Source organism: Larus michahellis, chromosome 2 (assembly GCF_964199755.1).
Source record: "Larus michahellis chromosome 2, bLarMic1.1, whole genome shotgun sequence".
Taxonomy (NCBI): Eukaryota; Metazoa; Chordata; class Aves; order Charadriiformes; family Laridae; genus Larus; species Larus michahellis.
The window spans coordinates 49,870,316-49,890,162 of record NC_133897.1 but is presented as its reverse complement, the minus strand read 5'-3'; the positions used below and the strand labels follow the sequence as shown (position 1 = coordinate 49,890,162).

At 33.6% G+C, this 19,847-nt stretch overlaps 1 protein-coding gene across 12 annotated transcripts in view; it reads left to right on the top strand.

Moving 5' to 3' along the window:
• The window catches only part of ULK4 (unc-51 like kinase 4), a 248,934-nt gene that overhangs the window by 12,124 nt on the left and 216,963 nt on the right, over nt 1-19,847 (top strand). For 10 of the 12 annotated variants that reach the window (XR_012585552.1, XR_012585549.1, XR_012585551.1 and 7 more), the window contains 12 exons: nt 1,007-1,108; nt 2,472-2,555; nt 3,401-3,476; nt 4,133-4,228; nt 6,006-6,130; nt 6,258-6,330; nt 7,867-7,966; nt 8,460-8,564; nt 10,615-10,675; nt 12,631-12,812; nt 14,240-14,286; nt 15,082-15,160. Coding sequence is in view for 9 of the 12 variants with exons in the window: in XM_074575248.1 (XP_074431349.1) it covers nt 1,007-1,108; nt 2,472-2,555; nt 3,401-3,476; nt 4,133-4,228; nt 6,006-6,130; nt 6,258-6,330; nt 7,867-7,966; nt 8,460-8,564; nt 10,615-10,675; nt 12,631-12,812; nt 14,240-14,286; nt 15,082-15,160 (1,130 nt within the window). In the remaining 3 variants the exon portion in view is untranslated. The remainder of the gene's footprint in view (nt 1-1,006; nt 1,109-2,471; nt 2,556-3,400; nt 3,477-4,132; nt 4,229-6,005; nt 6,131-6,257; nt 6,331-7,866; nt 7,967-8,459; nt 8,565-10,614; nt 10,676-12,630; nt 12,813-14,239; nt 14,287-15,081; nt 15,161-19,847) is intronic. The other 2 variants (XM_074575250.1, XM_074575252.1) reach the window with 2 other exon arrangements.

The window sequence follows — 19,847 nt, the reverse complement described above, 5'->3', positions numbered from 1 at the left end:
TTCAGAATCTTTTGTCAGCATCTCAGAGCACCTCACAGACCTCTATTTCCAACATAATGGTGTGTTATAGCAGTTACTGTTATTAGGAACAATGGAATTCTTGGCAATATTTTATGGGAACAAAAAGAGCTTTCTTAATACTTTGCTGTCTCCTGCAGAAAGTCCATACTGGAAATATTAAGACCAAGAACAGATCTTTGTTCAGGAAGAAATACAAATCTAATCTCTTTCCTGTTGCCTTTTGGAACAGCTGGGTTCATGTGTATGTTTGATGACCTTTTGTCACTTAAAAAAAATAAAACCCAAGAACAAAAGAATCCAAAATAAGCTTTTTTAAAGGACTACGGAATTGACATTTTTGCTGAGTTTGTGTAATTTTTTTTTAGGGATTTTTGAGAAATGAGTTAGTGGTTAGATGGGAACTACTGTAGAAATAGGAACTTCACAAGAAGGGTTTGTGAATAAACTGCTATAATTTGATATGGGAGATTTTCAGTGTGTTAGTGTGAAAATAGCTATAATTAATTTAGATCAGTCATCCAGTCGGCTACCTTTGTAGAGTTTTCTGATTTCATGGAAGTTTATGTCTTGGGATAGCTTTTTAAAAAAATAATAAAATAATAAAACCTGATATAACATAATGATCTCTGTTACTCACATGAGAATTATGTTGGTTTATCATTCTGCTCAATTTGCTTGGCTCTGGAAGCTGTCAAGGTGTATCAAAACATTCTTTGCATTAGCACTGTGTTAGAAAAGTATAGCACAAGCCAGCTTGGTTAATTGAAGTGAAACAAACAAAAATAGCATATATAATCCTACATAATTCAGTAAAGATATAGGTGAGAAGCTCCTTTGAGACAATTTACATTTGGTATCTCAGTTTTCATTTACTAAGTGAAGATAATACCTAACCCACTGAAGTGTGGAGACAAAGTTTGAAGTGTTGAACAGGATGAATGCTGAATGAATAATCAAAGTGCGTTATACATGCTGTATTTTGTAGGCTCTCCATTATACACAGCTCCAGAAGCAATAAAGGGAGAAGACTTCTCCAAAGCCAGTGATCTGTGGTCCTTGGGATGTTTACTTTATGAAATGTTCGCAGGTTGTATGTTTATGTACCTATTTAACATCTGTGATAATGGAAACATAGGTTGTGGTCGCAGAATAAATTCTTGTTAACTTTCTAGCAAAGTTAAGACATAGAAAACTTAAGACAAGTTTTAAAGATTTCTTGAAGAATATACTAACTGTACTTTTTTTTTTTTTTAAAAAAGGGACTTCATCAAATAATTAAGTGAAGTAGTACTGTTAAGTTGTCCTTTTGACTGTGTTCTAAATACTATGATACTAACCAACCTGTATTGCTTAAATACTATGATTTAAAGTTTGAGCAGTCCTCAAATTCTGACAATGTAATGTTTTTAATCTCCTCGGTATTAAACTCTGGGTGTATTAATTTGACCTTTGAAAGAGAAAACTGTTTCACTAGTGTAAAACTGGAGTCATTGGGTTTCCGGCCGATAAAGTGGCTGCTAGCATTGGCTGCATCTGGAAGGAAAACTTAATCACAAAAGATAATTACAGTGTAACCTTCTGAAGACTTAATAAGCTGATCTGTAGGATCAACGTAGTTACATGATGTCGTGGTTTAACCCTAGTTGGCAACTAGGGCCACGTAGGCATTCACTCACTCTCCCCCCACTCTGCCACCCCCAGTAGCATAGGGAGAAGAGGGACAAAAAGGGACAAAAGCTTGTGGGTTGAGATAAAGACAGTTTAATAGAACAGTAACATAAAATAAAATAATAATAACGGTAAGAGAATATACAAAATAAGTCATACAATACAATTATTCACCACCCAGTGACTAGTTGTCCAGCCCATCCTGAGCAACGTTTGTGGATTCCCGCGCTCCAGCCAACCGTCATTTATATACTGAGCATGACTTCTGTGGTATGGAAGCCTTTGGACAGATTGTCCTGTCTATGTTCCCTCTCAGCTTCTGTGGGAAACTGAAAAAAGTCCTTGACTTAATATAAGCATTACTGAGCAACAAGTTAGACAATGTGTATTATCAACATCTCCTACTAAATCCAAAACACAGCAGCTACTAGGATGAAAGTTAGCTCTATCCCAGCTGAAACCAGGACACAGACACTGAGATTTCTGCTTAGACCTTCTCCTTTTGTTGTCTCGTTGCTGATTCATATCAGGCTATCATGGTGACTTCCATCAAGCCATCTTTAGTGCCTGTTCTGTCCTTGGTCTCTTTTGCTTTTCATGCTAGAAGAATTTAATCCTAGGTTTTGTATTTAAATTGATAATAGAACTTGATAAATAGAATTCACACTGAGGGTGTTTATCTCTTTGGATGTTTCCTTAGGACAATGAGCTCATCATATATCATTGCATCTGACAGCTGTTTTGAAGTTTGCCTAATCTGTGAAATACACTTCTGTTTGTAGGAAGACCACCATTCTTCTCAGACAGCCTTTCAGAATTAATTGAAAAGATTTTCTATGAAGATCCATTGCCACCTAGACCAGAGGGTACTGTTCTGTTACTGTTCAATGAATCAAAACAGAGTAATGCTTACAAAGTTAAAGTTTTGTTTTGCAGTATTTCTTCTGAGGCTGACTGCAAGAATCAGTTAGCTGTCAAGTGAATGTTAGCATTGCCTTCCTTTGATAGGAACATTTTCCCCATTACTGATGAATGCTTGTTTATCTGTTGACAAACAGGCATATAATTTAGTGTTAAGAATTAAAAGTAAATCTACCATCTGGGACTTTTTGATCTCAGACATTCTGGGCATCGGTAGTATTGATCAGCCTCTTATATTATTGGCTCTTTTCAGTTCCTAGTGATGTAGTGGAAACAGTGACCTGTAGAATTAAAACTGTTCTTACTTGCTTCAGTTCTGTGAGGGATTTTGTTTTCAAAGTGTATAAAGTGCATTTCATAGTTCTGAGCTCTCGGAATTGGAGTCTTTCTCAGTTAAATAAGAATTTTGGAAACCTCTGTTGTATAATAGGGCGCAACAATGGTCCTCTTTAAAATTATCATGGTTAGGGGAAATTTAATTTTGATTAAAGCAGATTTCAACTCCACTTTATTTCTTGCCAATAGCTGCATGATAACTGGAGGGTGCTTTTTTAACATATAAACAATTTTAATTAGTTTGAGCATTGGTGGTTTTATTGGGGGGGTTGAGAATCCTTTGACATGCAAAGAGTGTATATTTAGGATTCTCCATACATTCAGATTTTTTCAGATGAAATTACTATTAAATAAAACTTTTTAAACATCATGTGTAGGTAATGATTTGATCTACATTGTGTGATGGCTGATTTTGCTGCCTAATACTTATATTCTCAAGTGCTTCTATTTACAGGTTCTGTTTTTCACAAACCTTCTGCTGAGTTTGTTAGTTTGCTTGATGGCTTGCTTCAAAAGGATCCTCAGAAAAGGTAAACTGTCCAATCCATGATAGTTGTTTACATTGTCTTTTTTCACCTCTGGAAAAAAATAATTACCATGATACTATATGTATAGTAATTTGTAGATTATAAAGAATGAAAAAAATCATTTAATCTCTCATACAAAAGAACAAATTGTGCTTTTTCTTATATGAAGATATACACAGTTAATGTTTTGATTAAGTATGTCTTTGTATTTTTGTACCCGGTGATAAATACATAACTTTGTAACAGAAATGATGGGCAGTTTTAAAATTGGATGGCTTTTGCTTTTTCAGAGCAATGAGCACATCTATTTTATGAGGCTTTGATTTATAGCTGATATGGTTATATTGTTAAATAACATAAGATTGTAATTTATAGGGTAGCTCCGCTAATTTACATGTTGGGATTGGCTATGCGGTTTCCTTCATTCTTAGTCTCATACCTCTGAGTTGCATGAATTACCCATTCTGATTTGAGGCAAAATGTTTGTCCTGTAAGAAAACTTTTGTTGACGAAATAAAAGCGAAAAAGAGGATTAATTGCTCTGTAGTATCACTACAGACTAAGTGCTTTGTAGTGTTGAAGACCTAGTCTGATATCTCTCTGTAGAGGTGTACTTTGACACTGTTTTTTCAGTTAGTTTGTTTGTTGCTTTTCAAAAGGCTGAACTGGACAGACCTATTGCAGCATCCATTCTGGAAAGGATCCCTTAGCCATTGTGGTGGTGATTCTGCAGACAGCCAGGGCACAAGCTCAAGGTAGTGAGTGTTCAAGGAAGGCTTCTTTTATAGTAAATCTAAGCAAACCAATATTTATATATTTTTATACTGGTTTTCTGTAAATTTTCCTGCTTTTGAATTTTGCTTAGGATTTTCATGTTGTTAACTAGTTGGTGAATGGAGTTTTACACCATTCAGTGATCCAATGTGGACGCTTAGAAATTATCCTATTAGTGTATTACACTGTCTGTTTGCTTTCAACAGAATGTGTTAAAATTTACTTCTGAACTAACCGCTGTCATTTTTTCTAATTTGTTTATATAACAATAATGCACAATAATTTGACTTATAATTTTTTTCTGAAAGCTTTTGTAGAATCTTATAAATGTGGGTCAATTTTATCTCTACTGATTTTTTTGTTTGTTTGTTTTTATGCATTAGGCTTAGAGCATCACAAAGCCTATCAGTACAGCATCTTAGATTTGTGGTTCAGCCTTATATCCTTGCAAATGCAGATGACCCATATTCTTTGCTTATGACATAAAGCATTAATCTAATGTGTTTTTTTTTTCTGAATTTGTAATATCCTATACTGCTACATATGCAGAAGAACCCAAACCTTTTGTGAATAATACGTTCTATGTATTAAAAAGTTAGGCTTCTTCAAAACATGTTACCTTGCTGTTTTTTGTTTTTAGTTTTGAATTAGGGTATTTAGTGTTGATTTTTTTATATTCTTTTCTCCTAAATATTTGAAAGATACTTTAGGTTCCAATCTAGGGAACTAACGTAAAAATAGATTTTTGGTTTTTTTAGATTGCTAAATGTTTTTGTGTTGTATCTGTTTTAAAACTTTGTGTTGTGTTGCTTAATACCTATTTCTGGTACCAGTGCTGCAATATTTTTGTTATTAATGTTTGTTCTAGTTTGAGAGCCAGCTCTTTGTCTTTTATTACTGCTTTCACCACAAAGGCAGATAAGAAGTCATGATTTAAAGTTTATAACGCAAAGTAAGAATTTATTCAAGGTTTTAGCAAGACTTATGTCAGCCTCTGCCACAGCGCTCATCATTGAGGATTCTCAGATAATTAGTAGAATCTTAATCTCCCACATTTGACCTTACTCTTGAGGGTTTTCTGAAATATCCACTGAGGTATGCACTAATTAACAAATATGACAAATGTAAGACATGGGCTTGACATGCAAAAGAAGCTCAGTACTTTTCTAGCTGTGAGGGCTGTGTATCTATTTTCTTCACAATGTGGGTTTGATTAATATTTGATATCCTGTAGATCCTTCAGGAAGGTTATAGGACCCAGTTCCTTGTGAATAAGAAAGGGGTATGTTTAAAAAATCCAAACAACCAAAATCAATAAACTTGCAATTAAGCGTGATATGTAAATCATTAAGCAAAAAAAAAAAGTTTTTATTAATCTATATCTAGGCTACAAACTTCATTATCAGAAGTATGTTTGTTGTGACTTTTTCCAGTGAAGATTAATTGGTCTCTAAAGCTTTTAATATTTCTTTATTGCTCTGGTACTATGGGGTAATAATTTAGCTTTTCTAGTTTCTTTCATTCAAGTTGTATGGAGGGAGACAGAGAATTTTTAGTATTCTTCAAGTAACTTGCTGTAAACTTATTTTTCATCATCGCTGTTACTAATATAAAAAAAACGTGTAGCACATATTACAATAGTATGCTGATCTAGAGAATGACCGCTAAATTCTATGCTAATAATTGCAACAAATAATGCATATGATCCCTCCTTTTTTTTTTTTTTAATCTGTGTAATTAATATCTTTTATTAAACAGCAGTGAAGACACAGAGTCATCTGTGGCTTGGAGTGCCAAAGAGCCAGTGGATACTCATAAAAATCTAGATAACCTGTCATCTTCAAGAGCAAATAACAAGCTACCAAGCAATTCTTTCAAAATAGGTAATACTATTCATTACATTATTTTCAATTATTTTGTTCCCATGAATTTTGTCGATCTTGATACCATGTTTATTCTCTGTTTTATTTATTTTTAATTTCTGAATGCGAGTTCATGTTCTCTTTTCAGTAGAAACTCAGACTGAATTGCGCCCAAAGAGTGCAGTTGATGGTGAATCAAATGAATCAATATTTCTTCTCAGGTATGAAAACCTAAAGAACAATTAGAAAACCCTTGATACCCTTTATGTTGTTGTTTTGTTTTTTTTTTTTCCTGTCTCTTCAGACATTTTATTGTGATGTTTGTAACATTTTGTGTTTCCTTTTGAATTTTCTATCACCAGTTTCATTATTACTAAGATACCTTTGAAGAGCTACTAAAGCAGTGCATGCAAATAAAGCTAAGCTTTTATGGCTTTGTTACATTGGTTTTTGGAAGTAGGGTTTTGATTTCTTAGCTATTTGTCTAAAGAGAATAATTTATTTAGAACTTTCTTTCCTTCTTACTATATATGAAAATATGCTTTAAATATGCTTACTTTAAATACACAAGAATAAGCACTCAGTTTATAATCCACTAATAAATTCTGCCCTCAGCTTTTCATCACAAGCTATTGGTAACAATCTACTAAGTACTACATAGGTATTAAATAAAAAATAGTGATTGGTTTAACAGTGATTTGTTTTAGTTGAGGCCTGATTCTGACACTTTGTACTAGCTTTCAAGCCAGGAAGATTATCTAGTAAAATAGGTTTTGTTCTTGTATTCATCAAGCAGAAATATTCCAGTTTAAAATTAAATAGTCTTTCAAACTTCTTGTGTAACCTGAAATAGGGTTATTGTGCATGATAGCGTATGTACTTTTCCAGTTATTTCAGTCAGTTTTAATAAAGTATTACTTCTCAGCATAGATTTTTCATGAGTATCTTTAATTTTGTTTGGTGTTTATGTTTTTAATTTAGTTGCTTTTTCTAGTAAATAAAACCGATTTGCAGCTAAATGTGTATATTACTTTCTGCTAATCAAGAGAACACATTAATTTGAAGTTGTTGATTAAATTAGCTTCTTGGCCTGCCACTTCTAATAATTCTAAAGTTGATTTTAAATACTTTGATTTAAATTAATATATACTACAAAAAATAAATTCGCTAGCAGCTTTATGAAAATTGCAAATCTGCAGTCTTTTTGTCTCTCATTTCTTCATTTTCTAATTAGAAAACAAGATTTTTTTAAAAAAGAAAAACTGAAAAATAAATCCAGTTCACATTCATACACGAGAATCAGGCAGTTTTTAATTCCCATTACCTAACCAAGAATTGGCAGTCAGAAGAGAATAACATGAAATAAATTGCAATTTTTTGTCAAGTTAATTCCCTTTGTATGTTGTTTGTCATTAGGAATTAAGATAATCATGTTTTACCATCCAGCTTGGAGAACTGACTATGGGTGAGAAAGTAATCAAATTACATTCCTTTAACATAGGAAAAAACAAACAAACAAAAAACAAACCACATAGTCCTTCCCATTTCTGACAAACAAATCCTGACCTTGTCAGGACATATTAAAGACAGGAACTTCATGTTTAGTTGATGGAGCAGGAATAGCATCATTTGTGTTGGTGAGCTTTGAAAGTTTACTGTATGGCATGAAAGCTTCAAAAGAACAACAAAAAAAGTAGCTTGCAGTAAAACTTAATCTGTGTTCTTTGTTGTCTTTTTTCTTTTTTTCTTTCTTCAAGTTCTCGTCCCACTCCTAGAACTAGCACTGCAGTAGAAGTAAGTGATGCTACTAATGCCCCAATCCAAAATTCTCCACAAAGAGACTCATGCTTGGAAAAGGTGAGTAGATAAATAATATTAAGGGACGGTGGTATCTTTATAGTTAGAATTTTGGCCTGTGTCTTTGGCAAAATCAACTTTCTTCTCCATCCTTCCACAATTATAACAGGAAAGCAGTTCCTTAAGTGTGTAATTTATTTAAAAAAAAATAAAAAATTGCAGAACTTCAGATGTATAGAATTAAGCAAGATGCTAAGTCTCCTTTTTCCAGTGTATAAAAGGGATAATGTTATCGTCTTTCTTCTCAGTCTACTTTTTTAAATTTAGGTTGCAAGCTTTTTGGACCCAGTATTTTTTCTTCCAACATGTTTTTTTAATCATAATTTTTAATTGATCCTATCTGATACAACATATATAAAAAGTAATGTAGAATATGTTGTTAATATGGTGAAGCTGTTTGGTATAATGTTGAAACGAAATACTTGGGAAATAAACATAAACTTTCTTTTTTTGGTGCAAAATAATTTTTTAAAAAACTTTGTTCTTGTTCTAGGCTAAAAATATGTGCTCAAGTCAGCAGGATATGGAGTCAACATTGAAAGAGCTCATTTACACTGAATCTGATCTTATCGTAACACCGATCATTGACAATCCAAAGGTATAGCAAAATAAAATATAATATTCAGGAACTTGTGGGTGAGGCTATTTTTACAGATAAATCTTTAATCAGGGTGAAACTCCTTTCCTGTATTTTGTAATTTTAAAGCAGTTCCACCCAGTCATCTGGCAAGCTCTCATGAAATTTTTTGGCAGGCTTTTATAATCCTATTGTGTTGCTAATTTGGAGAACTGAGTTATTTTGGGGTTGAATACTAGTATTAAATAATGTCTTACAACAAATAGAAACTACTAAGTGCTGTGTTCAGTTCTTTTGTAGATTTGTTTTCTGATAACTTGCTTTGATATCTATTACTTAAATGAACACAAAACTGAGTGTGTTTTGGGTATACCCAAAACAAGGGCATCTATGAAGCCTTCTAGATTAGGAGTTATACCTTTATGAAATAACTAAACTTTAGATGTGATAATGTTTCTAATAAATATGAACTTATTTTCTCTGGAAAAGAAGACCTGAAGTTACAAGAAATGTCCATCCAGTTTCTGTCACATGGATTCTAATGTGATAATGGTTTGTGATGAGTCTCTTAAGCAGAGACTGACACTTGATTGGCAGCAAAGGGAAGACCAAAAAAGAATCAGACCTCGGCACTGTAATGACACTGTAACTTGTTTGTATGGGCATATGTGTAGTATTGGTAGAAGGAATAATAGGCAAGAGCTCATTTAGTCTTCCTTTTATTTCTGTGAAAAAAAAAAAAAAAATGAAGTCATTTTAGCAACTTTACTCAGTAAGTGGCAGATGCAGGAAATGCAAGATATTTCATCAGAAGTGAGCATCTAGCTCATTAGGAAAGTCTTACAGCCTTTAGTTGCTGTATTGCTTTAGTATAACAATCTTTTTGTGTGTTTGTTTTAATGGAATTGCTAACACTCTCAAAAATTAAAAATCTTACGCAGTGAAGTAAAGTAACTGCCTAACAATACTGTTTTAATGTGTTTGGGGTGGGGGATGCTGTTGCCAGTGGAGAATTTCAAAGGTAATGATACATTTGAACGCCACCTCGGTAAATTCTCAGTTCTGTCTCAGGACTCTGACACGAAGCTTGAGCCTTTCACTGCTTCTCTTCTTACTACAAGTATAAGAGATGAGATTAGGGGTAAGTGTACGTACTAGTGCGCACATGGAGACTAATCTTACCATGCAATGCCAGACTCAGAAGCAACGCAAAATAGCCCACTAAATTCCAGGGACATGTAATCAGAGTCATTGCATACTTGGCGATCTTCAGACTAAAGGATGATACTGATACCTGGTAAAGCTGAAGAGCTTGCAGTTTAATCTCCTGGAAAGGGATTTACTCAATGCTGGCAGAATTTTAAAATTGAAATGTCATCTTATATTGTAAAATTTCCCTGTGTTCTGCAGATCTATGGAATTGAAGACCTTTTTTAGAAAATAGCTCTTTAGTTATGCTGAGGTTACATCTGTCAAAGGCTAAATTCCAGTATACAGTTATCTTTTTTTTGTGTGCTTTAGTTACTGAAAAATCACACTCAAATGCTCAGTCATTGAGCAGTCATCCACTTTCATGATGTAGCAGAAAATGATGTGTTGTGGGGGAAAACCCCCATACCTTACAAATGATTAGTTGGTGATAATATGACTTCTTATGTTCTACAAAGATCTGTAGAAAGATATTTACTGTATGGCAATGAATTGCTAAAACATTTCATGAGCTCTCAGCTGTATAGTTCCTTTTTGTGGCTTTTTAAATCCAAATGCAAGTATTTTTCTGCATACAAGCAAGACAAATATGCAAACTGAAAAAATCCTATCATTTTATATTCCCATTTAAAAAAACTACTTAAATGGAAATACTAACAATTTAATTAAAAGCATAGAGTTAAATCTCAAATACCTGCTTGAAATACATACCAGAGAACACTGGAAAATGCTTCAGTAAAGAGCAGTGGTTTGTACACCCATCCTGTATAATTTTTGCATCTTTGTGTTCTCATGTTCAACTACTCAAGCACTTCCAGAAATGTATTAAAACTATTTGTAATGTGTTTGTTTATTTTTCCAGATAATGAAGCAAGTGCCAGTTAGATTTGACTTCAAAACTTTACATATACCAACATACTCAGGTATGGATCTGCTGAGGGTGTTAAAACTTAAGTTCTGCATATGATGGTGTAACTCGCTATCACAAAACTTATACCCTCCCTTTGTAGATGATGAACTGTCATAGTTGGAGAACTCGTAACTGTTCTGAAACTGAAATTGCATACGTAACGTTTTTAGCTAGACCAACTCTGAGTAGACTTTTCAAGTGCTAACAGTTATATGCTCTTTCTCTTCTGCCTTCTCCAGTTACAAGCCCATGTTCAAAAGCTTTTAAGATAAGACAATCAACAATTTTTTAGTGTGGGAAAAGCAGCGTATTTTTTCCCTGTGTTATTTTTTGTAAACAACTGAGATACTTTAAGTAAAATATTCAACCAAATAGATTAAAATTTGACAAAGGTAGAGAAACAAATGAAAACAGGATCTTAAAATGTGCAGTGTTGATATAATACTAGGCAGCCTTGCCAGTGACATTTTTAATAATGAAATGTTACGGGAATCATATCCCAAAAGGTACTGTGGAGTTGTTTTCCATTTGTTGTTGTTTTTAATGTCTAGAAAGGCTGCTGTTATTTCTGAAAACAAAAGGCTGCTCATTGTCATGAGTGTAACATGGCTTCCCCTGGAAAACTTCCTCTGGTCCAGTTAAGGAAGTACTATTACACTTTACTATGCTTGAAGAGGGATATCAGACAGATATGCAGTCCTTCTAGAATTCATATCGCACCTCTTCCTAGACATAAAAGTTCCTTTTTTCTATCTATAAAGTATGTACTTTGGAGAGTTAATTTGTTGAAGAGATTTTATAGTTGAAAAGGAACACAACATCCCCCAGTCTCCCAATCAAGATTGTAGTAACGGAATATATTTTTAATTTGGCTAACATCCCAGGCAAAAATGATCAGAGTCAAGTGCCTAAGGGGGTGGTATTTTATTTCATATTGCATTTAAGTAGCTAAATTATCAGACTGATGTTCTGATATGTTTAACTATTGTTGTCTGTATTTGTTTAATATGGGACAGTGTTTTTTATGGTTGTAACAATTCCAGGGTTGTGGCGTTTTTTTGGAAAACTTTCTGATTGTTTTTGAAGAATTTGGTGCTGCTTGTCAATAACGATTAAAGACAGTGTGGAAAAATTAAGATACATACCTGAAATCCAAACCTCTTTTCAACTTTACTAATGTAAATTATAATTGCCTTCATTAGTAGGTGTTGTTACTTAAGTGTAAAATTGGAGTGAAAACCAGAAGACATGCTCTTAAATATTCTGTACTGGGGTATATCAGGATGGCAGATAAGTTGTTAATGAATAAATAACCAAAACTGAGGGAATGTATGGCTGCTAGAGTGAAGTTATTCATTGAGACTAATTAGGATGTCTTTGAAAATTCTCTGTTTATGTACAGTGGTCAGTGAATTGAACCACAGGATTTATGTTAATTATCCTAGTGACTTGACTTCTTTGTGTTCCTCCTGAAGTCATCTATGTTCTGATACTACTAAGGCTGAACTAGATGGATACCTACAATATGAATAACTATTTACATGTTCAGTTTATTGATTCTGAGGAGATTTGACTGACTTTCATTAGTTTTTGCCTCAAATTTACTCTAATGAAATTGCATATTCTTAAGAGTTAGTAATGATTAAGGACACTACTACCTTTCCTAAATATAGTGCCAATAAATGTTTACTTAAGTGAAGTCCAGGGATTTAACAAGGTTGCACTTTCAAAAATGTTTTGAGGCTTTTATTGTTCCCTTTTTATGCTTTGTTTCTCTTCTTACTTCTTTTTTTCATTTCTATAATCTTCAGATGTGAATTATCACGTTTGTTTAATACTTTAAGTACTAAAATTGTAATTAGATTCAAACTTTGGTATTACTTATTCACGTTGATGTTACTTTCTGGTGTGTTAAAGCAACATCAAAGATCCATTGTCTTTAATTACTTGTTTGCTTCTTATGGTTAGCTGAGAAGTTATCATCTCTGAAAGACATGGACTGGAATGACTTCTTACAACGAGTATGTTCACTGCTTGATTCCATCGAGAAGAATACAGGAGCAGCACGTTCTAAACTGAACTTACTGTATTATCTGTGTACTGTGGCTGTCCACAAGGAAGTTGCAAGCAGGCTAATCAGCTCTCAGCTGGTAAATAGCAAAGCTTTGAAGGAATCAGCATGATTTACACACTTGCCATTTTAGCAAAAATCAGGCACTTTTAGTTATATTCCAAGAAATCATTAGTGTACTGACAAAAATAACGTGGCAAATTTAGTATAAAGTAATGAAAAAAACCCCAAACCCTAAATTCCACGTCATGTTTTTTAAAGGAACTGAGGGGAAACTAATTCTTTCTCTTAGATTTCAGATGGATTTACGTGTAGATTTGTTGTGTTAGTAAAAAGGTTAGGGTAAAAACTAGCCTTGATGAGAGTGTGAAATAACATATGATGAAATGTTAGTCTTTGTAAATCATTAAGTGCCAGAGAAGACTGAAAAAAGGTCACGTTTCAAGTGTTAAATCAATTTTATTTGGCCATATGTCTGTAAAGAAGAGCAAGAAAAACTTTCTAAAGCACAAACAGTAAAACTTTCAGTTTTCAGCAGTTTTCAGCACAGCTTCAAAGAGGGAGCATGCTCTCTAAACAGTCTGTTTTAGTGTATACTTAAACAGTGACTTCACCTTTAAAGAACCATTTTCTGTTAAATAAAGAGGTTTACTAGTATCCTCTGTAGCGGTTTAACATATTTGAGTGTTGCGTGTGCAGAAGGGAAATAGGCTTATTTTTCCCACTATGTAAAAACTTTGCAGAGGCTATTCTGAGATGTGTACTTTTCAATTTATTTAATAAAAAGTAAACTACCTCGTTCTCCTACATTTACACTAAAGCACCTAAGTCATATTCTGACACATGTCATCATTGGATATAGAGATATTAAGGGCAAAATTGCACTGCCAGGAAAAATTCAATGAGGAACATTCAGGTTGCCATAGAATTCTTGTGAAAATGGGAAACAGAATTGCTGGAAGGTGTATTCCGTTATCATTGCAGAATTTTTTCTGGGGAAAATAATCTGATAACTGAATTGCCAATTAACAGAACAGTTTAGAAATGAGTTAGTTATTACGCAGTTTGGTTCTTAAGTGGCTAATTATGTGTGTTATCACTCCATTCATTATTCTAGTATGTGCCAACTGGTTTTGTCCATTCTCACATAATAAATTTAATTTGTTAAGTACTTGTTGGGTAACAGTATATGATGATCTTTGTGTTTGTAGATTGAAAGTATCAGAGATTCTTTTCCTCTGCATTGTGTTTTTTCTTTTTTTAATGCACTATGTTTAGCAGTTTAGTTTAAAGCAAGAATATAGAAAGAAATTATATTTTTTACTCTCAGCCTTTTTTTTATCATTTGGATAGTATCGACAGTATTTGTCTATTATAATACTTTTTGCAATTGTTACCCAAATACATTTTTATGAAATTACTGATATTTCGATTTTTTTTTTTATCATTGGGATGTATCCGATCACTGAAAATCACTAATGTATATTTATCTTGTTTAAATTATAGTTTCCTATACTGATACAGCAGCTGCGTGCAGCCGCCAACTGGGATATGTAAGTAAAAATTATTTTAAATTGATTTTTTTCAAATACTGAATTATCCCTGAATTTTATTAAGGATATTCTTTCACAGAGTATTTGAGGAGTGTTTTAGCCTGTCAGACTGAATTCAGCATTTGAATTAATAATATATTGCTATTTCACGGGACTGAAGATTATAGAAAATATCTAAAATTTTATCTAGAAGTTATATAACTTAGCGTATCAAATAATGTTGCTTAAAATCATTGAATAAACCAACCCATACCATAATAGTAGTAAAAGATCTAGAATGGTAGCTTTAAAAAAAAAAAAAGGCACTTTTTTTTTTAAATGCATCAGAAATAGTTCAATGTCATAGTGCCCTCTGCTGTTTGTTTCATAAATGTTGTTTTTATTATTCCAGTGTTTTCTTTAATGAAACATTTAAAACTGATTTGCTGATACAGTTTTAACTTCTGTTTTCTCAGCTATATGAAGAAGTTTAAAATGATCTATAGGGGTTTTCTGTGTTATAAGAAAAGTGAGCATGAGCATGACTGATTAGTAAGACTATAACAAACTAGAGAGTCTTCATTCTTCAGTGCTAAAGGAAAGAAACATATTTATGCATGAATTTATGACTAAATGGAGCTAAAATAATGAAATAATTTGATGATACAAAGAAAATAGAAATAAAAGGAAAATCTGAGCTGTAAATAGCACTTCAAATATTTCCTGCCCTTAGCAATCTGTGTAAAATATAAACAAGATGTAATTGTTTTTGAAATAGTTTTTTGTGCATCTACAAAAAATTTATTTGATATGCAGACGTGCCAAAGTTGCTCGAGTGATTGGTTTACTGGCATTACACACATCTGAACTTGGAGAAAATGTACCTGTTTCTGAGGTAATGTTCCTTTTTTTTTTTTTAATTTTTTTTTGGTTTTTTTGGCAGGGGGAGTTTTGTTAATGCTTTTACTATTTATGTCAGAAACTTCACAGCTTTTTTCTTTGTGAACGATGCTTTATTTTTTCTCTTTTGTGTAAATGTGAGTGTAACTAATTCAATTAATTAAATTCATAAACTTCTGAGTCTATTCTATGTAGTTGTCGTTCTGATCTTCACTAACCTGTGGCAGAACTACCCACCAATGATAAAACAAGAGCTTTTTTTCTCTCCTTTTCAGAAAATTAAGTAGCCACTGTCAAACTTATTTTGAGTGTGTGTGTAACAAGAAGGAAGTGTTGACGTGTTTGGTTAACCTGATATGTAATTATTATAATTAGTATAAAAATAGTACAATTGATTCTTAGAAATCCTTTTTTCAAAAACATTTGAGATTCCTCACAGTTCCTAAGGAATGTATGTAATGAAGGGCAAGTCATTTTCTTTGGAGAAGAAAAGTTGGGTTTTTTTTTTTAATTCTTTTTTCATTTTGCATGTTTAGCAGTTGACTTAAACAGAAGACTGATTAGACAAAGTGATCTTACTGTCTTTTCTTTTGCATGTGACACATGCACACAAACTGTGTAACTGTTACGGTTTGAGAAACCTACAACAATTTATTTTCTTAGACAATTATTCTATCACCCGATGACCCCTCCGCACCTGGAAAAGGGAATCCGGAAAAAAACAAGGAAAGCTGAGGGTTGAAATATAAACAGATTTAATAGAATAAGACTAGATAATTGACACTAATAACACTAAAGAACCAATAATGATCCCAATAGCAGTATAAAATATACCAGGCTTATACTCAGCCCATTCTGTCAGCAGGAGCTGTGCACTCCCAGCCATGGACAGCAAATGTTGGACACTACGAGTGCTGCGGCTTCGGGAGGAAGGGAAAGGCTCAGGGGTCCAGTGCTAGGGCAAGAAGTTCTCAGGATCGCAGCCATGAAGGAAGAGAAGAGAGCTTCTCAGCAAACTTTCTAATTTATGTTGAATGAGATGTTCATGGTATGAAATAATCCTGTTGGCCAGCTTGGGTCAAGCGCGCGGGCCTCACTTGTCATCCCCGCACCTGGCTAACTCAAAAACCACAAGATCTTGAAATCCACATACCATAGCTGGCTATAAAGTAAATATTTTCACAAATTCAGACACTGGAGTCTTCTAAAAGTGCAGTTTTCCCAGGCATTAGAAGAGAAATTAGTCCTGTGTCACTCCACCAGGACAGTAACCTCGACAGAATCTGCTATTTAATATCTGTTTAAAGTGTGAATGTGACATTATTTCTAGTTCATGAGGTGAAGTCAGGATTTGAATGTGATGGGTGTTTGAGTGTGAGATGCAACTGCTAAACGCACATAGTAAATATGTCTCCATACTGTGCAGATCTGGTGTTTAGGAACATGTAGTTATTGGTTAACAGCTGACTTTTTTGGCAATGCAGCTAAAGATTTTTTTGTTGTTCTATGTCCCTCTGGTTTCTTCTTAAGGAATATTAAGAATGGTTATGATTATCTTGCTATATTGCTTAACATTTCAGTTCTGTAGTGAAAGCTGAACTCAAAACGTTATTGTTATTACCTAGGGTTTTTTATTTCTTTCATAAAGTTAAAGTGGGGAAAGAGTCCTTATGGTTACTGTCACTGAAGTTTAGTTAAAGTCTTCCAATATTGACAGTTGCATGCCAGTTGAATTCCAGGTTGCAATTTAAGTGCAGTCTTGTATGTGGTCTCAAAAGTAGTTTTGAGATGTCCGTATAACTTCTGGCTTTAGGTGTTTGTTTAGGACTAATATATTCAGTGATAGTTTCCCTAGCTTCCCGGTTTCCATCATAGAAAATATATATCCTAGTCTGGTTTGTGTATGTAAAAAGCAATAGATTGAAGTAATTTTACAGTGAGCTGTACTTTTATTTTGTTCAAAATGTTTCCAGTTTTTTGTTTGTTCGTATGAACATAAAAATTATTCACAAATGGAATTTAGCATTTTTAGAAATACGCTTGTACTTCAAAAAACAAATTAAGTCTGAGACCAGTGACATTTAAATGGAAGGACTAGAAAGGAAAATTAATTTTGATTACAATTTTTATGTGAATTAAAATTAATTTTTATATAAATTCATTGGGAAAATAGGGACTTATTTTTTAAATTAACGAATCTGAATTACAATACTTTTCAAAAGGCATCCACTGTGCTTGCTGTAATGACATTCATTTCAAGTTTTTTCTCTGAATCTTAAAAGTATTTTAGAGTGCTTACACAAAATTAGAATGAGAAAAAAATTGAATCCCAATATTTTCATGCCTTCAAATTTATTTTTGTATATGTAAACTAAAATAAGATAACTGTAGGCAGTACACAAAACTTGATAGTTCATTTATAGGAAAAGTAGCAAGGATTCATTTAGGAATTTCAGATCTACAGAGTTCCCCTCTGCTCCCCCCTCCCCCAAAGGAAGAAGATGAACCTGTGAGTTTGAACATTGTTGTAGACTGTCAGCTATTACATGTTGTGTGATGCTTTTAAAAAAACAAACCAAGCAACAACCCCCAAAACTTTAAACCAGCATCAGATATTGTATTAAAATATAATGCTGTAATTTATCCTCTTATATGAGCCAGCTGATGCTTCAGCTGAAGTTTCTTGGTGGCTGCTGAGAGTTAGGAAATGTCAAAACCAAGCTGTAGCTAGTCAGAACAGCATAATCTAAAATGACTCTGTGTGTTCCAGGTCTTACAGACTTAAGATACGAGTGATCTATGCATTGGTAGCTGGTTCTGTATTTTGTTTCCTCTTCCTTTCCTAGTAATTTCTAATATTGTTTGCTTTTTTGACCCTTGTTAGCCAGAGGTGATCTCTCTGTAAAGCTATCTCCTATAGCCCCAAAATTTTGTTCCCAAGTGTGAAAAGTCAGTTCAGAACCCATGGAGGTGTGGTTCTAAAATTATTTTTGCTCACTGTGTACCATGCTGTGTATACCAAGTTTTCTTTCCAATTTTTATCACTCGGCCACAGCCCCTTTACAGTTCTTTCTTACCTCATTATGCACTCATCCAGTTATTTGTGATTTCTTTTGTACTTTTAAAGTAGCACAGAACCTAACAGAGACTTGTGCAGGACACCACTGCTGGCTCTTACATGTTAAAATCTGGCTCTTCATTTCTACCCCCTACTGTCTTTTACCCAGTTATACACTTATTTAAGGATAGTTCCTCTATCTTTGAGGTTGAATCTGCATCGTTAACCTTTCTGTTGCTGCTGTTTAAATTACTTGTTAAATAGCAGTAACATTAAGGCCTGAAGAAGCAGAAGAACTTTAGGAAAGAAAAGAAGCCTCATCCTCATTTTACAGGATAAACTTTCACATAATGCATGCCAGAAGTCTTTGATTTGTTCTTTTTTTGAGAATTAATCGTTTTCCCCCCCCCCCCCCTTTTTTTTTTTTAAGTTCTTATCAAGGTAATCGGTGAACAGCAGTTTGTTTTGAATGTAACCACCAGAGGTCACTAAAATGCAAAAATAAAATGCAAGTAAACTGTTTCACAGACTAGACAAAGATATAACTGTGGAACCGTGCACTACTTTATTCTGCTGATGTATTCTAATATGTAGGTCAAGTTAGAAAAAAATCATAATAAATGAATATTTATACCTGTGTATTCTCTTGCAGTTGATCTACTTTTTTTTTTTTTTTAGGAATACTGCATTGATTAGAAAAAATGAGACTGATCTTAGACTACTATGGGGATATTGATATCTTGTATATTTTTCTTCAAATCACATTTTTATATTGAAGATGAAGACATTTTACACATTTTATGTGTAATTTCTTCTATCGGTCAGTTGCAGTAAAAGTTGTTGATAGGTCACGTTTTTTTCTGACTTAGTAATGTATTTTTTTCAATGGAATTGCCCTTTACAAATCTGAAACAACATTTCCTCTTATTTATTCCTAGTTATCTTAGGAAAACACCTAAATGTTAAAGTTTTATCTTTGTATTTAGGTTTTGAAACTGGTTCTTAAGAAACTAGATTCTACAAAAAGAAGATTCTTTCTTTCCAGGATTTTTGGAAAGAAAAGTCTGCTTATTCTTCATCTTGCAGAACGAAAAATTGTTCCCACTTTAGGGAGGCTTGCTTCCATGTATGTCTAATGTGTCGTATTTATTAAAAGAAGCTACTGTTCTTTCTCTCTGTGAATACATCAGGCCTTCTGCCATTTTCTGACACAGCCACTCTTACGTGGAATTTCAGACTCAGTCTTTTATTTTAGTAAGAGATGATAGAACAGCCTCACAGAATGCCTCCATGCTGGGGATCAGTGTCCTTCTCTGTCTGGTAGGATACCAGCCTCCTCCACCTATTGAGTCGCTCTATGCCTGTCCTTTTGGAGGCAAAAATCTAGTCCTTTTCCTTTCGTCTTTTAAATTTGTAATTGGGAATATCAGTCTCACATTATGACCTAAGCTGCTGTGCCTGGTTTTTTACAGACCTGGATCCACTGCTCTACTGAGTATTTAAAGGGCTCAGAGAACCTGCTACAGCCTTCACACTGCAAGTTTCTTTGCAAAGCCTTTGGCTTATGGAATTCCATGTCCAAATTAAGAAACTGAATATCCCATGGAGAAGGACAGCATATTAG